The following is a 14,826-nucleotide window of genomic DNA, read 5'->3' as shown; positions in this document are numbered from 1 at the left end:
AACACACACACATATATGTTTGTTATAATATTACACTTTAAAGTTTTAAAATTTGAATTTATTTTTTAGCCTTATATATAATTTTTTTGTTAGCTCATTTGCTAGAAAAATGTTGATATTTTCATTAAGTGACACATTACTATGTCATGTGTATTATTTGATCCAATCAAATCATGATACATGTTATTGACTATTCTACGTCAAATTTAATAGTCTAAAAAGCTTTAAATAATTAAAAGAAATTCTTTAAAATTTAAAATTGCATAAACTTAAAACAAAATGTAATAAAATAATAAAAATCCAAAGCAAGTAATAAAAATTATTATTTTTATTAAAAAAATTGAAATTTATTACTAAAGTAAAGAGAAGAACTCCTAAAAATCCAATCTTTAGCTAGCAATTAGTAATAAAAAAAAAAAAAAAAAATTCCCAACAAAGAATTTTCATAGCCCAAACGTAAATCTTCCTCCATGCTCACTTTCCAAGGTACCCGCAAATACATCCACTGTCTCGAAAGCTCGAGGGCCAACTTTGGTTAATGAAAGATTTCGCAAAAGTTTACACTTCACAATGTTCTTGGGCTGAATTCAAGCCCACCTGAGTTCAAGCACTTTTTCTTACATAATTACAGGTGGGTTTACTTTTCTCTGTTTCCCACTTTCTCAGTTTCTCTTAAGTCGAACCAAAGCTCTTCAAACTACTGAGAGAGAACCCAACGAGTGGGACTAATATATTACTATTGCGACGCCGCCGGTGGCTGGTGGTTCGGCTATGAATCCGGAGTGTCTAACGGCGGTGGCTCCGGCACCGGGGACAGATATGACGGGGATATGCTTCAAGGACCAGTTGTGGCTCAACACTTACCCTCTGGACCGAAACTTGGTGTTCGATTACTTTGCTCTCTCGCCATTCTACGACTGGACTTGCAATAATGAGCAACTCCGCATGCGCTCCATCCACCCACTCGACCTCTCTCACCTCTCGTAAGTTGCCAACTTTATGAGTTTATTTCTACTTTTTGTCCAATTTGTAATTGTGGGCATGTGTTTGATTTGGTTGGATTTGTAGTTATAGAAGCTTTGCTGGGGTATTTTGGCACACGGGTTTGCTTTGCTTTTTGTATTTTTTTGAAGTTTTGAGTGTTGCCCATTTGGTTGCTGAGTAACGGGGGCAAGAAAATGTGATAAATTTGGATACTTTGATTTGGTGGAAGTGTAGTTTAGAATTTTGTTGCGGTTTTGATTTTGGGGTGTGTGAGATTATGTAAGTTTTTGAGTGGTGCCCATTTGGTTGTTGAATAAAGGGGTGAATAAAAAGTTATAAATTTTGAATTGTTTCCTTTCTTCTTATGGTGTTTGATTAGGTATTTAGGATGGAATTAGGGAAAGGGGTAAAATGCAAGGGGAAATCTTTCTTTTGGAGTTTTAAGATAATGAGGCAATTTTTGAGAATATTGTTTTAAAATTTGGTTGTGAAATTCATTGACTCGGGTCTTTTTTTATTTGGAAATAGGATAATGAACTTTGAAAGTGATGGCAAAGGTGTGAACTGCCCACGAGCTCAAGTGAGTAAAAATCATTTTGATCCATTTCATAGCTAATGTATCAAAAATCCACAGAAAACTTGGAGAAGAAAATATCTAGAAACTGATCTTATTTGCATTAAGCTCAACCAAATGAATACAAAGCTCTGTTCCAATATTTATAGAGCAAACTAACCGGCTCATGTACACGTGTAAATAGGAAATTACAATATGATACATTACCAATCACCCTTAAGGTTATACGACCTGTTCTTCTAGGTAGAGCTTCAACTATTGTCATACCCCTAAAGATGGGGCGAAGATATAAATGACACCCATCTTGCTTAGTAGCTTTGAAAACTGTTGTATATTCCAAGGGTTTTAGTAAAAAAGAAAACTGTTGTATATAAATGACACCCATCTCTCCCTTATTTTCTTAGCTCTCTTTCTCTTTTGTGATTAATATGTTGCTTCGTTTTTTTTTTTTTTTTTTTTTTTTTATGTATTTTCTCTGTTTTTTTTCTTCTTGTAATTTTGGGTTTGCTCTGTGCTTTTCATGCATAGAGTAGCCTTTCATATATATATATATATCATTCTTATCAAAAAAAAAAAAAAAAAAAAAAGCCCTTCAACTTAAATTGATCATGAAGAAAACTCTTAACTGTTTTACAGCCACCAAATTATTGCTAGCGACCAGTTTGTCATCCACATATACTAGGACAGCAAGAAAGGTGCCATTTTGATTCTTTGTAAACAATGAATAATCAGATTTAGACTGAGTGAATCCCCCGAGTTAGTATGGCAGCAGTGAGTTTGGCAAACAATTTCCTACTTGCTTGCTTCAACCCATCGAATGATTTTGTCAATCTACAAACCAAGTTCTTCTTCTCCCCCTGACCAGCAACCTTACGAACAAAACCAAGAGGCAGCTGCATATACACTTCCTCATGCAAATCTCCATGGAGAAATGCATTGTTGACATCTAATTAAATGAGGTGCCAATTTTTAATTGCATCCAAGGCCAAAATGGTCCTCACAGTCACAAACCTAGCCACTGGTGAGAAGGTCTCAAGGTAGCCAAGGCCTTCTTGTTGGGTGAAAGCCTTGGCAACAAGTCTTGTCTTATATCTTTCAATACTACCATCTGCCTTGTATTTGGTTTTGTAAACCCACTTAGAACCTATATGCTGTTTGTGGGGTGGAAGGGGAGTGAGAAGCCAAGTATTATTGGATTGCAAAGCTGAGATTTCAGCATCCATACCCTCTCTCCAATGAGAAGACTGAATAGCATGATGGTAAGTTACTGGTTCAGTTTGGGAAGAGAGAGCTACAGTTAGGGCTTTATAGGATTGTGAGAGTTTGGAATAGGAAAGATAATGGGAGATAGGATAGGATTGAGTTTCATTTAGAACTACAGTAGTTGGATTTGTAGCCAAGTCACAGTGGTAATCCTGGAGATATGTGGGAGCTGTGTGAGATCTAATAGATCTTCTAAGAACAGGTTGGTCAGGTTGGGCAGGTGGCTCAGGTTGGTTAAAGGTTCAGGTTGTGCAGGCGATGCAGGTGGTATAAATGAGAGAATATCAGTGCTATGATTAGTATCAGGAATGGGTGAAGAAAGATCAAGATCAGAAACTGCAGGAATGTCTAAAGAAGTGTCTGCAGAATTGGATGACAGAAATGAATCCAAGGGAAAATTGAATATATCCTGAAGGACCTGAACTAAAGGCATAGAATAGACTTTTGAAGGAGAAACATAGGACTGAGGGAATATATGTTCATGAAAAATAAAATCTCTAGAGATGAGAGTTGTATTGGTGGAAAGGTCAAGTAATTTGTAACCTTTATCACCAAAAGGGTATCCAATAAATACACAAGTATTAGCTATAGGATCAAATTTCAGTCTATGATTAGGAAGAATAGATGCAAAACAAAGGCAGCCAAAAACCTTTAAATGAGAGTAGGATGGGATGGTTGGAAAAGAGGTTCATAGGGACTTCTATTGTTGAGTAATGGTGAAGGACTCCTGTTGACGAGATGCACAGAAGTAAGCTCACAGTCCACCCAAAAATGAATGGGAATGTTGGACTCAAACTTGAGAGCTTTAGCTACTGCAAGAAGATGTTGGTGTTTTCTTCCCACAATAGAGTTTTGTTCTGGAGTACCAACACAGCTATATTGATGAAGGGTTCCTTAAGAAGGTAAAAAGGTTTTGAGATCAAACTTAGGTGCATTGTCTGATCTAAGAGACTTAATTTTGCAATGAAATTGAGTTTCAACCATTGTAAAAAATGTATCTAACAGAAATTTAGCATCAAAATTAGGCCCATATTGTTCTAGTGCAATCATCAACAATAGTCAAGATATATTGAAAACCATCTAATGTGGGAACTGAAAATGGACCCCAAGTATCAATATGTATAAAATCAAAAGGGAATTTGCACAAATGTTTTCCATAAGGAAAAGGGAGTCTGTTTTGCTTGGCCAAAGGACATATATCGCATACAAGACCAGCATTATTAACAACATCAACTGAGGTACAATGAAAGATAAAAAAACTAGATGAGACCAGGAAGGATGTCCCAACCTTGAATGCCAATGTTTATATACAGATGGCTTATTGGAGAAAGCAGAAAAATAGTTAGAAGAAACATTGGCAGAAGACTTCAAGGATTTTGCTGGAACATTGGAAGATAAGCATGTCTTGGGCAAAGGAAATTGAAGGAGCTTTGAATGAATGTCCAAAACATATAAGCTTCCCTTTTCTTTACCCAATCCAATCATTTTCCAATTTTGCAGGTCCTGAATGAAACATAATGTGTCCAAAAATATAAGGCAACAAAACAAGGTCTTGGTCAATTTATGAACAGATATTAGATTGAATGAAAAAGAGGAATGCAAAGAACATTGGTTAAAGTCAAGGTAGATGTAATTTGGATAGTCCCTATATGAGTGACTACAGCAATTTGACCATTTGGTAGTTTAACACTAAGGTGAGAAACTGAACTGACAGTAGTGAAAAGGGACACGGAATTGACCATATGATCTGTTGCACCTGTATCCAAAATTCAATCATTAGCAGACATGAGCGAATGCTGGGAAAACGTACTAGAGAAAATTGAGCTTTCAAATTTTTTGGAATACCTGACATGTGTAGAAAAGGATTATAGCCTTCAGTGGAGACTTGATTAACAAGATTGGCAGTTGTGGAAGAATTCTCATGTTGAAAGTTACCAATTGTGGCTTGAACATTCAGAAAGGCCATCTGATGCGGGAGATGCAAGAAAATTATTATTTAATATTATTTATATGTGCAAATCAATTGTATTTTTATGTTTTAGGTCTTAGTAGTTTATTAGGCTATTAGTATTTTAATTTGGGAAGCAAGGTTATTTTTGTAATAAGGCCATTATGGTTTTCTAGCCAATTAGAACTAGGGTTTAGCAATCCTACATAAACAACCTATTGTACTCCTTGAGGAGATAGTTGATATTTTGATGAATGAAAACAATGGCCGTTTGGTCTTTCTTTGGTCTGGTGCTGACTCCAGGTCTACCCTAGGTGCTGACTCTTAGTGGTTTCCCAGCTTGGTGCTGACTCCAAGTAAGGCCTAAGTGCTAACTCTTAGGTCATATCCATTTATTTTCCATTATTTTAGTTTTGTTCTGGTTGTCTTGCATCAGTTTTGGTATCAGAGTAAACACCGATCTGTTGAAGCATCACCGCAGGAAAGAACCAGAAAATATCACCAAAAAAAAAAAAAATTCATTGCCGTGTTTCTCATCCCATCAAACCACAATACCCACACAAAAGCCAAGCCCCATAAAGGAAACCAGATCCAAAAAACCCATAACCCACTCCACCAGAACAGTACCGTACCGCAAGAATTCGTTAATACTAATCTCACCCCGTCGTTCCAAAGCTGCTGCCCACAGCCATCACAAGCTGCCGGAAGGGCCAACCACCACAACCACAACACCATCGGAAGCCTCAGTCTCACACGCTGCTGGTTCTACTGTAACGCCAAACCTGCATCTATCCAATCTCATGAGGTAACCCACTGGCTTGTCTAAATTCCCCTATTTCCCTTCTTTAACCATTTACGTAACCAAGCTTTTTGTTTTTTAAAAAAAAAAAAAAAAAACCAGCGCATTTGTCTCTCAAAATTGTACCTGACCCATTAGCCATTCAAACACAATTTTACCCGGCCCAAATAAAGAACCCAACACAGCCCATTATAAATTTAGCTCAATCCAATAGGCCAGCACCCATTAAAAAAAAAAAAAAAGAAAAAAAAAAAAGAAGTCATCCTATTGCAAAACCCACAGTCCGATCCTTTTAACAAGCCCTAAGCCCAGCTTATACAACACCAGTTTAACTTTACAAGTAGAAGACCCGGCCCCACACCCAAAAAAAAAAAAGAAAAAAAAAAAGCAAAAGGCCCACAATAGGATCAGCTCAGTAAACATCACTCAATAAGATTCTTGTTCATTGGGTTATCATGGCAATATCTGAAGCACCTTATTTTGATGGTGATAATACTTATCCACGAGATTTTATCAACTGGATAAATGGGATGGAGCAATTCTTTGAGCAAGCAAATTGGGCAGATAACAAAAAGGTTAGGTATGCTAAGTTGAAGTTAAGGGGTGGAGCACAAAAGTTTTAGGAGAAGCTTGAATATTTCTGCTATCTAAACTATGAACCTGCCATTAGTGTGTGGGAAGATATGAAAGAAAAGTTTTGTGATGAGTATTTGTCACCATACTATCGAGCTAAGTATCTACCCAATCTCAGTGTGGTACTTTTCAAGTTGAAGCAAATACGTTGACTCCTTATCCTCATCCCATTTCAGAATTAACTGTAAAGCTCATGAAAGATATTCAAGACAGGATTGCTCAGATGAAGCAAAAGAAGACTCAATCCGATTCAATTGGGAAACCAAAGATACTTGATCACGATGAACTTATTGCTGCCCCAATAGAAGACCACATTGATGATGATATCTTGGTCGTAGAGAATCCTCCAGCAACACCAAAGCCTAATGTTGACACAAGCGTACATGCCTCGACAAGTGTTGCTTTAACATGCGTGCAAGGAAAAGAATCTATTGAAGATCAACAAGGTGAAGAGATGGTGCCTAAAGAGAGTATTATGTTCGAGGGTGCACATGATGTGAAAGTTGAAGTTGTTGAATGTGCTTTTAATCAACCCTCCACAGTCCTTGCAGATCTACATCTTGGTAAAGTCAAAGAGGTTAAAACCACAGTGCTTCCTATGGTTCATAAGACTCAAGACGAGATTATATTGATTCCACACATTGATTTTGTTATTCCAAATGAGTTTGATGTGGTGGAATTCAAGGTTTTTCTTTTCTCTGTGCTCCCTAAGGTGATTTCAGACTTGAAGCAAGTGTTATTTGTCAACATCTTAATCCTTCAAATCTTTAAAACTCGAGGTTGAGTTTTCTCCAACCAGAGGAGAATGATGCGGGAGAGGATTTTATTTCTAAATAACAATAAATATTAAAAAATTTAGTTAGTTGTCACGGCGCAAAAGAATGTTGAAAAGTAGCATCTCGAGTGTTTAAAACTCGAGTTCTAAGATAAAACTCAAGTTTTTAAGTTTCGATTTGTAAGTGAATGGATAAAATGTGGAGAAAAAATCAACATAAAAATCGAGTTTTAAAGACTCGAGTTCTATAAAACGCCGCTATAGGACTTAAAAACGTCACTATAGGGCTCCCTGATGACATTTAGAAAAAATTTTGCATAAAAACGCCGTTTTAGGGCATTAAAACGTCACTATAGGGATTAAAAACGCCACTATAGGGCTCCTTGAACAGACTTATAAAATTTTTTTTGCAGGAAAACGCTGCTATAGGGTTTTAAAACGTCACTATAGGATTTAAAAACGTCACTATAGGAACTTGAGTTTCTAAAACTCGAGATCTTTATCGCATTTTCAGTCCCAAAATGCTCGCAAAGCGAGTCTTTGGGACTCGAGTTTCTAAAACTCGAGATGCTATTTTTCTTAAAACTTTAAACCGTTGCCTAACTTACTACATACTTGCCCAATTCATTGTCAGTCTGCCCATTCCCCCATGCGGGAGATGCAAGAAATTTATTATTTAATATTATTTATGTGTGCAAATCAATTGTATTTTTATGTTTTAGGTCCTAGTAGTTTATTGGGCTATTAGTATTTTAATTTGGGAAGCAAGGTTATTTTTGTAATAAGACAATTAGGGTTTCCTAGCCAATTAGAATTAGGGTTTAGCAATCCTATATAAACAACCTATTGTACTCCTTGAGGAGATAGTTGATATTTTGATGAATGAAAACAATGGCCGTTTGGTCTTTCTTTGGTCTGGTGCTGACTCCAGGTCTACCCTAGGTGCTGACTCCTAGTGGTTTTCTCGCTTGGTGTTGACTCCAAGCAAGGCCTAAGTGCTGACTCTTAAGTCATATCCATTTATTTTCTGTTATTTCAGTTTTGTTCTGGTTGTCCTGCGTCACTATCAATTCTTGGCAAGAACTCTGAGATAACCTTGGCGCTGAAAACTGCCTTGGAAATGCAAATTGTGAAGCAACCTCATTTGATCGAGTCTGCATAGATAATACTTGATTGACCTGTGAGGATTGCCTAGATTTTCTACCTTTGCTATAAAATCCTGGTGGATAACCATGGAGTTTGTAGTATCTGTCTACTGTGTGGTTTTTCAATCCACGGTGAGTGCATCCAGATTTGTCTTTGTTTTTCACAAACTTTCCAGAGGTATTAGTCTTGGAATTAGAATCTTGAATCTGGAATTATAGTTCTCAGATTAGCTCAACAACGCTGCAGGCTCAACTGACACAGTAGTGGTTGTAGATCCAATAGCTCTCTGTCTCTCTTCTTGATGAACAAGAGAGAAAAATTTGCAAATTGTAGGCATAGGCTCCATTAATAAGATCATCCAATCCCATTAGGAATTGCAAAACATACTCTTGATGGAAAATTTCATGAATATCCTTTGTAACCCCACATGGACATATGAGTAAATTACAGTAACTAACCAGTTCTTCCCAAAGAGACTTGGGGTTTGTGAAGTATGCACTTACTGAGGATTGTTTCTGATTCAAGGAAGCAATGGCTTTCTTCAATTTGAAGATTCTTGGCCTGTTCTTCTGAGAGAACCTGTCCTTCAGATCCAGCCACACTTTGCAAGCTGTACTTGCATAAATTTCACTGTTGGCGATCTCTTTGGAAATTGAGATCAAGGTCCATGACAGCACCAAATTGTTGCATCTTCTCCAAGCGGAGAAGTTTGGAACACTTGAATCCAATGGTTAGTGTTAAAAGCATTGTTCTGCTCCAGGTAGGATAATTGTCACCAATCAAAAGCTGAGAACCCAAGACATTTCCTGGATTATCTCCACTTTGAAACAGATAAGGATTGGTAGAATCATCTCTGGTTGTTTCTGAAGCAGAACTAGAATTGAGATTGGAAATGGAATTTGCAATTAAATTGGTGGTGTTGGGATTAGCATCGGATGCCAAGGAAATAGCTTGAGAATGAAGAAGATATTGACACTAAGAGGTTAGGCTTAACGCAAGCTCTGATACCATATAAAAAAGAAATCTAGAGAGAAATCTTGGGGAAGAAAATATCTACAAACTTATCTTTTGTGATAAGTAATAAGAAGTATATTAATCATGAAGAAAAACGAAAACAGCAAATACAACATGTCCATGATGGTGAACACAAAAAGCAGTAAACAAAAACAAAACAGAAATAAGAAGAGCAACTTAAGGGGCAATTCTAAGGGAAGTAAGAAACTCTAGAGTAGAAGAATAGTTTGAGGAGCCCCAGCACCTAGCCCATTCAAAAAGAGTACTTTGGCTAAGAGCTTGTAGCTGATCAAGTGATTCTCTATAGCCTCAAAAGAACACATCAAATAGCCAAGAACCATATTCCGTATGTCCGAAGAAAATTTCCCCAACCAATTACTCCAACAAAACACCAAACTCTCCACTGAACCTGGCATGACCCATTGAATCCCAAAAACTTGTAACATTTGCACCCACAAAGAATAAGCTACAGGATAGTGAATGAGAAGACGGTCCACATATTCCGCAAAATAGCAGCACATACAGCACCTATTTACCAAAGGGAGGCTTCAGAGCATCAAATTATCCAAGGGAAGAATGCGACCATGGGTTGTAGTCTACAAGAAGAAAGCCACCCTTTTAGGAACCTTAACTTTCCAAATCTCCTTCCAAGGGAAGCTAGAGGGAGATGTACCCCTGATCTTATTATAAAAAGACCGAATATCGAACTTACCATTCCCATTAAGACACCAATGGGGACTATCACACCCAATGCCTCTTGGAAGCCGAGACTTAATGAAATCTAGGAAAGAGAAAGCAGCTTCTAATTCCCTCTCATGAAAATTCCTATAAAATCTCAAGTTCCAAAATCTATTACTCCCATCCTCCTGATGACCCAACAAATCAGAAATGTAGGCTTCCTTGTCATTTGAACACACATATAACTGAGGATAGAGCATTTTAAGTGAGGTATCCCTAACCCACCTATCATGCCAAAAAAGAATACGGGAGTCATCACCGACCACAAGAGCCAAATGTTTAGAGAACCTCTCCCAACTGTCATTAATACCACGCCAAAGACCACACCCGTGGGCCCTTCTGCATTCTTTAGTATCCCACCCCCCTTGACTCTCTCCATATTTGGGGGCTATAACCCTCCGCCAAAGATGAGTTCCTTCTTGGCCAAACCTCCATAACCATTTCCCTAATAGGGGCTTGGTTGAAGTGAACTAACTTCCTAACCCCCAATCCACCCATCTCTAGAGGTGAACACACCTTCTCCCAAGCCACCAAAGAATGTTTAAAACACTCCTCCGAAGACCCCCCACAAAAAATTCCTACGAATACGCTCCAAATGAATACAAAGCTCTGTTCCAATATTTATATAGAAAACTAATAGACTCGTGTACACATGTAAATAGGAAATTACAATTTGATACATTACTAATCACCCTTAAGGTTATACTACCTTTAGTCTTCTAGGTAGAGCTTCAACTACTGTCATATAGCAGAAAACTAATCTTCCTTCTTTAATATAATGGTGGTTAGCATGAGTAACCAAAAACTTCTGTCGTTTTTGAGTTATTTTTATGCGAGGTGATAGTAACTTAACTTTTTGAACTTCTGGAGATCCCATTTTAAAGGCAATATTAAAGATTTTGGTTCATGTGGCAGGCCAGCCCGAACTGTTTAAAGTATGGCACAGTTAAAGATTGTTATTGTTTTTATTGCACAGAAAAATTTCAGGCACCAAACACATGCTGTATGAAGTTATGGAGCCCCATTTATTTGTCATCCGCAAGCAAAAGAGGGATGGTCCTGAAAAAGTTACACCAATGCTGACATACTATATTTTGGATGGTTCAATTTACCAAGCGCCGCAGCTTTGTAATGTTTTTGCTGCTCGAATTGTAAGTTCCTTTTTTTTAAACATCTCTTTGCTCACTATGATATTCTTGAAACTATAGACAATGTTAGTATGTCAGCACAGATTTGAATAAAATATACATTGGTAACTTTTGGGATATGATGAAAATCTCAGTTTCCTAAGAGCAAAAGGTTTCAAATTCGTACTTAGGGTATGTGCTGGACATATGGAAGCCAAAGTTAGTCACTCTTCTGCTAATGAGCTATAGCTCAACTGGCACTACCCTCACCTGTAATAATGGATGGAGGGTGAGATCATGGGTTAAAGACCCATTGGGTGCGTACTTACCAAAAAAAATTGTCACTATTCGTTATTGTAGAATATGAAGTAGTAAATGTCATTGCAGATGCCAGATTGTGATACAGCAGAATATTGGATGTTTACATCCTGCTCATAATACTAGAAAGACTGCATTGAAAATATTCTTCATAGTTTTTTATTTTAATTTTAGAAAAATAACCTTCATATGATATTGATTATGTACTCTGTTGCAGAGCCGGTCTCTTTATTATATATCCAAAGCTTTTACTATTGCTGCTTCAAAGTTGGAGAAGATTGGATATGGTAACTGCTTGCTACATACTTTGCTTCTTTTCATTATGTTCCCTGTTTGTTTTTCCTTGTTTGTTTTTGCCAAAATTATTTTCATTTATCGAAGGTCTAAGTAAATTTTGAATTCTTGCCACTCCTTGATTCCAAAAAAAAAAAAAAAAAAAATTTGTTTACATTAGACATCAAAGGACATTACTGTAAAAGCTAAAGTTCAACTCAATGCATTTATTGACCTGTTGTTTATCTATATTGTCTTTTTCAAAAGGGAAATTCAACTTGGACGGTGTATGTGCTTTTGACCTTTTGCGTTTGTATAAGATCTTGGTTTTTGGAGGTGCATTGCTTAAACTGTTAAGAATCTTTTTTTTTTTTTTTTTTTTTTTTTTTTTTTTTTGTGGTGGGGGTGGTGGAGATGGGAACATTCAGTACAGGTTTGATCAATCAAATTTAAACTATCTGATATCATTATTGAGAAAATATAGGAATTTTTTTTCTAGGCACGGAATTTGAAATGGCACTAATGCGTTTGTGGAATATAGGAAGTATCTAGTTGGTTCTTCATATCACCTTTCATATTACGAGCTTTCACATTATTACTAAAAGTTGTTCACCTTTATTTTATCTAATCTACCTACAACTAAGCTGTACAAAGTTGGAAGGCCTTGTAGAAAGCAATAAATATGTTTGATACCCCCATAATCTTACTAAAAGTTGTTAATTTTTATTGTATCTAATACTGCTTTAATCTCCCCAGATTAAAAGAGAAATGTCTTGTTTGGATACGCTATGTTCTCATAACATGGCTTTGGGGCATTTTAAGTATGCAATATATTTTGGTGTTGTCAAGCTGTACCTCTGATCCCTGATTTTGCTGGATGTTGGGGCACTGGGGAGAAGAAGACTAGGACTTATTGAAAACATTTGAAACAAAGAATTCTCTAATTAACTCATATTTACTTACTTTTATGTAAAAGTTGGGCTAGGGCCTGAATTTTGGGAACTGAACCTCTGATTGTGCAACTAATGTTATCGTTATAGATCACTGTTTGATAGTTTCAAGCATCGCTTAATTATGGTAATCATTACAGCTTCACCTCATGTTTCATTATTGAAATTTGTTGTAATGAATATGAGAATCTTGGTTGTGTTATTGCAAGTTCCTTATGGATTGAGAGATTTATAGAGGAATAGTCACTAACGAACGAACTCAACAAAGCCTTTCAATTTAGGGCCTGTGTTGTTTAGTTATAGGTCGTTTGGTCTTAACCCCTTCTTATTGCACATCTAACTTTAATATTTTGACGGTGTAATCATTGATTTTTACCTGTACTGGCTCAAACCTGTGTCCAACATTCTCTTCTCTGTCTGATTGGTGCAGTATCTGACATCTATGTTGATTCATTTCTTATTTCACCTTTTATTGGCTTACCTTCTAATAACCTTTTTAGATAAGTAATAAAATTTAATTGAAAAGTGCAAAAGAAGGGGCTGAAAGTAAACAGCCTTGGTTAGAATCTAGGCAATCTTGTGTCTAAAGCATGGGTGGTTGGCTTGGTTGTATTATGATATCAAAGATAACAGATATCCAGTCTTGATAATTCTATAAATGACAATTTTTTTTTTTTTTTTTTTCAAAACTTCAATTCTTCAAATGTTAGAAGGGTTTTGTTTGAACTCCAGTGCACTAGGCCGCACCCTTTTTACTCTTTTAAATACATTTTTATTACATCTAATAGAAGAAGAGGAAGTCTTTTGCCATCAATCTCTCTCTGTCTCTCTATGTGCACAGGGACATGTGCATTTATACAATTACCATATGTTTTAATTGTGGTCTTTTCTCCTTTAAATTTGCGTTAGTTATCTTGTTCTTATCATGTTGATTTGTTTGTTGTCATTTCGGATGCAGTTGATGCTGATGAGAGTGTAGCCTTGGAATCAAAGTTTGCTAAATAGATGATTGATTTTAAGGAAGTTAAGCGAATAGATCATATACTTGCATCCTTGCAACGAAAGGTAACTTCTGTATATCTCTAGAAATTTTCCTCCATGTTATTAACTGAAGGTTTTTTTTTTTTTTTTTTTGGGCCATTGCCATAGAAGTGAAATGATTAGATAGCTGAGATACTTGTGACTATTTCAAATCTATGCTTGAAATCAATTCAATTGAATAGCCTTTGCATTACAGTGTATTTGAGTCAATGGCAAATGTAACCATCAAGGCATTTGCATACTTCTTATCTTTTATTATGGGAAGAATCATTTTTACCGTTAATTTTTTCCATTGGCTAATTGAAATCCTGACAAAACTATAGCTATATATGGAAGCAGAATCTAATAATGCAATACTATGATTGTGGGATTATGATTCTTACAATTGGTTAAGTTAGGTCTCAGTTTGGTTAGAAGTCAGATATATTTTCAAGGAATGTAAATTTGATTGTTTGTCAAACATTTGTACCTCCTCTCTGTTCGGGTAGCTTCCACCAGCTCCTCCGCCACCACCATTTCCAGAGGGTTATGTTCCTCCTGCCAGTGCAGACACAGAGAAAGCACCCGAAGTGCAGCAATCTGGAGAAGTACAACCTCCTCCAGTTGATCCCATTATTGATCAAGGTCCTGCTAAAAGAATGAAATTTTGAATAACATTCGTTTCCCCAACTTAAATGTCAACTAACACTCTTAACAGCATTTTCTTTGTATGTTTATTTATCTTTTAGACCTTAATACTGAAAGTTCCATCTATAAAATTTACTTTCATAAAATGTGTAAATCATTCTAGTCAGTTTTGTAGGAACATGAACATTGTAGTTGTTTGACATGAACGTGAATGTTAATTAACATTTCTACATTTGATGACTGGGTGTAAGCATTTTACATACAGCTGGTCAAATTAGATTGAAAAGGATCAGGGATATACAACATGTGCAATTTGTTCAATCAGTTCCATTCGACTCAAGCGAGGTTAAAGTTAATGTATATAGGTGAGGTATTCATGTCAATGGTGAGATTGAGCGTATAGCATCCTTTTATGGTGATTGCATGGCTAGTGGAGTAGATAACTAAGATCGGTACAAATATAAAACAAATGGTATTTTGGGTTGGCTCCTATGTTGCTAGTTCGACCCAAAATGATATTGACCCTTCCAAACTGAACATTAATGTGGTACTTAAAACTTAAAAGGGTCATCTTTTGCCAATAACTAGAACCTCTCAATCTTATCAAGGCGGTTGC

General features: G+C 36.5%; 1 protein-coding gene across 1 annotated transcript; it reads left to right on the top strand.

The window, feature by feature from the left end:
• Window positions 1-381: 381 nt before the first annotated feature.
• On the top strand, window positions 382-14,356 carry LOC111984975 (mediator of RNA polymerase II transcription subunit 6). The gene is given in 5 exon segments (XM_024016592.2): window positions 382-983; window positions 10,851-11,025; window positions 11,537-11,606; window positions 13,501-13,607; window positions 14,072-14,356. Coding segments are annotated over 5 exon segments (726 nt in total). The 5' UTR covers window positions 382-771; the 3' UTR covers window positions 14,234-14,356.
• The last annotated feature ends 470 nt before the right edge of the window (window positions 14,357-14,826 follow it).

The sequence above is a fragment of the Quercus suber genome, unplaced genomic scaffold (assembly GCF_002906115.3).
Source record: "Quercus suber isolate HL8 unplaced genomic scaffold, Cork oak 2.0 scaffold_125, whole genome shotgun sequence".
Lineage (NCBI taxonomy): Eukaryota > Viridiplantae > Streptophyta > Magnoliopsida > Fagales > Fagaceae > Quercus > Quercus suber.
This window is presented reverse-complemented; position numbering and strand designations above follow the sequence as displayed.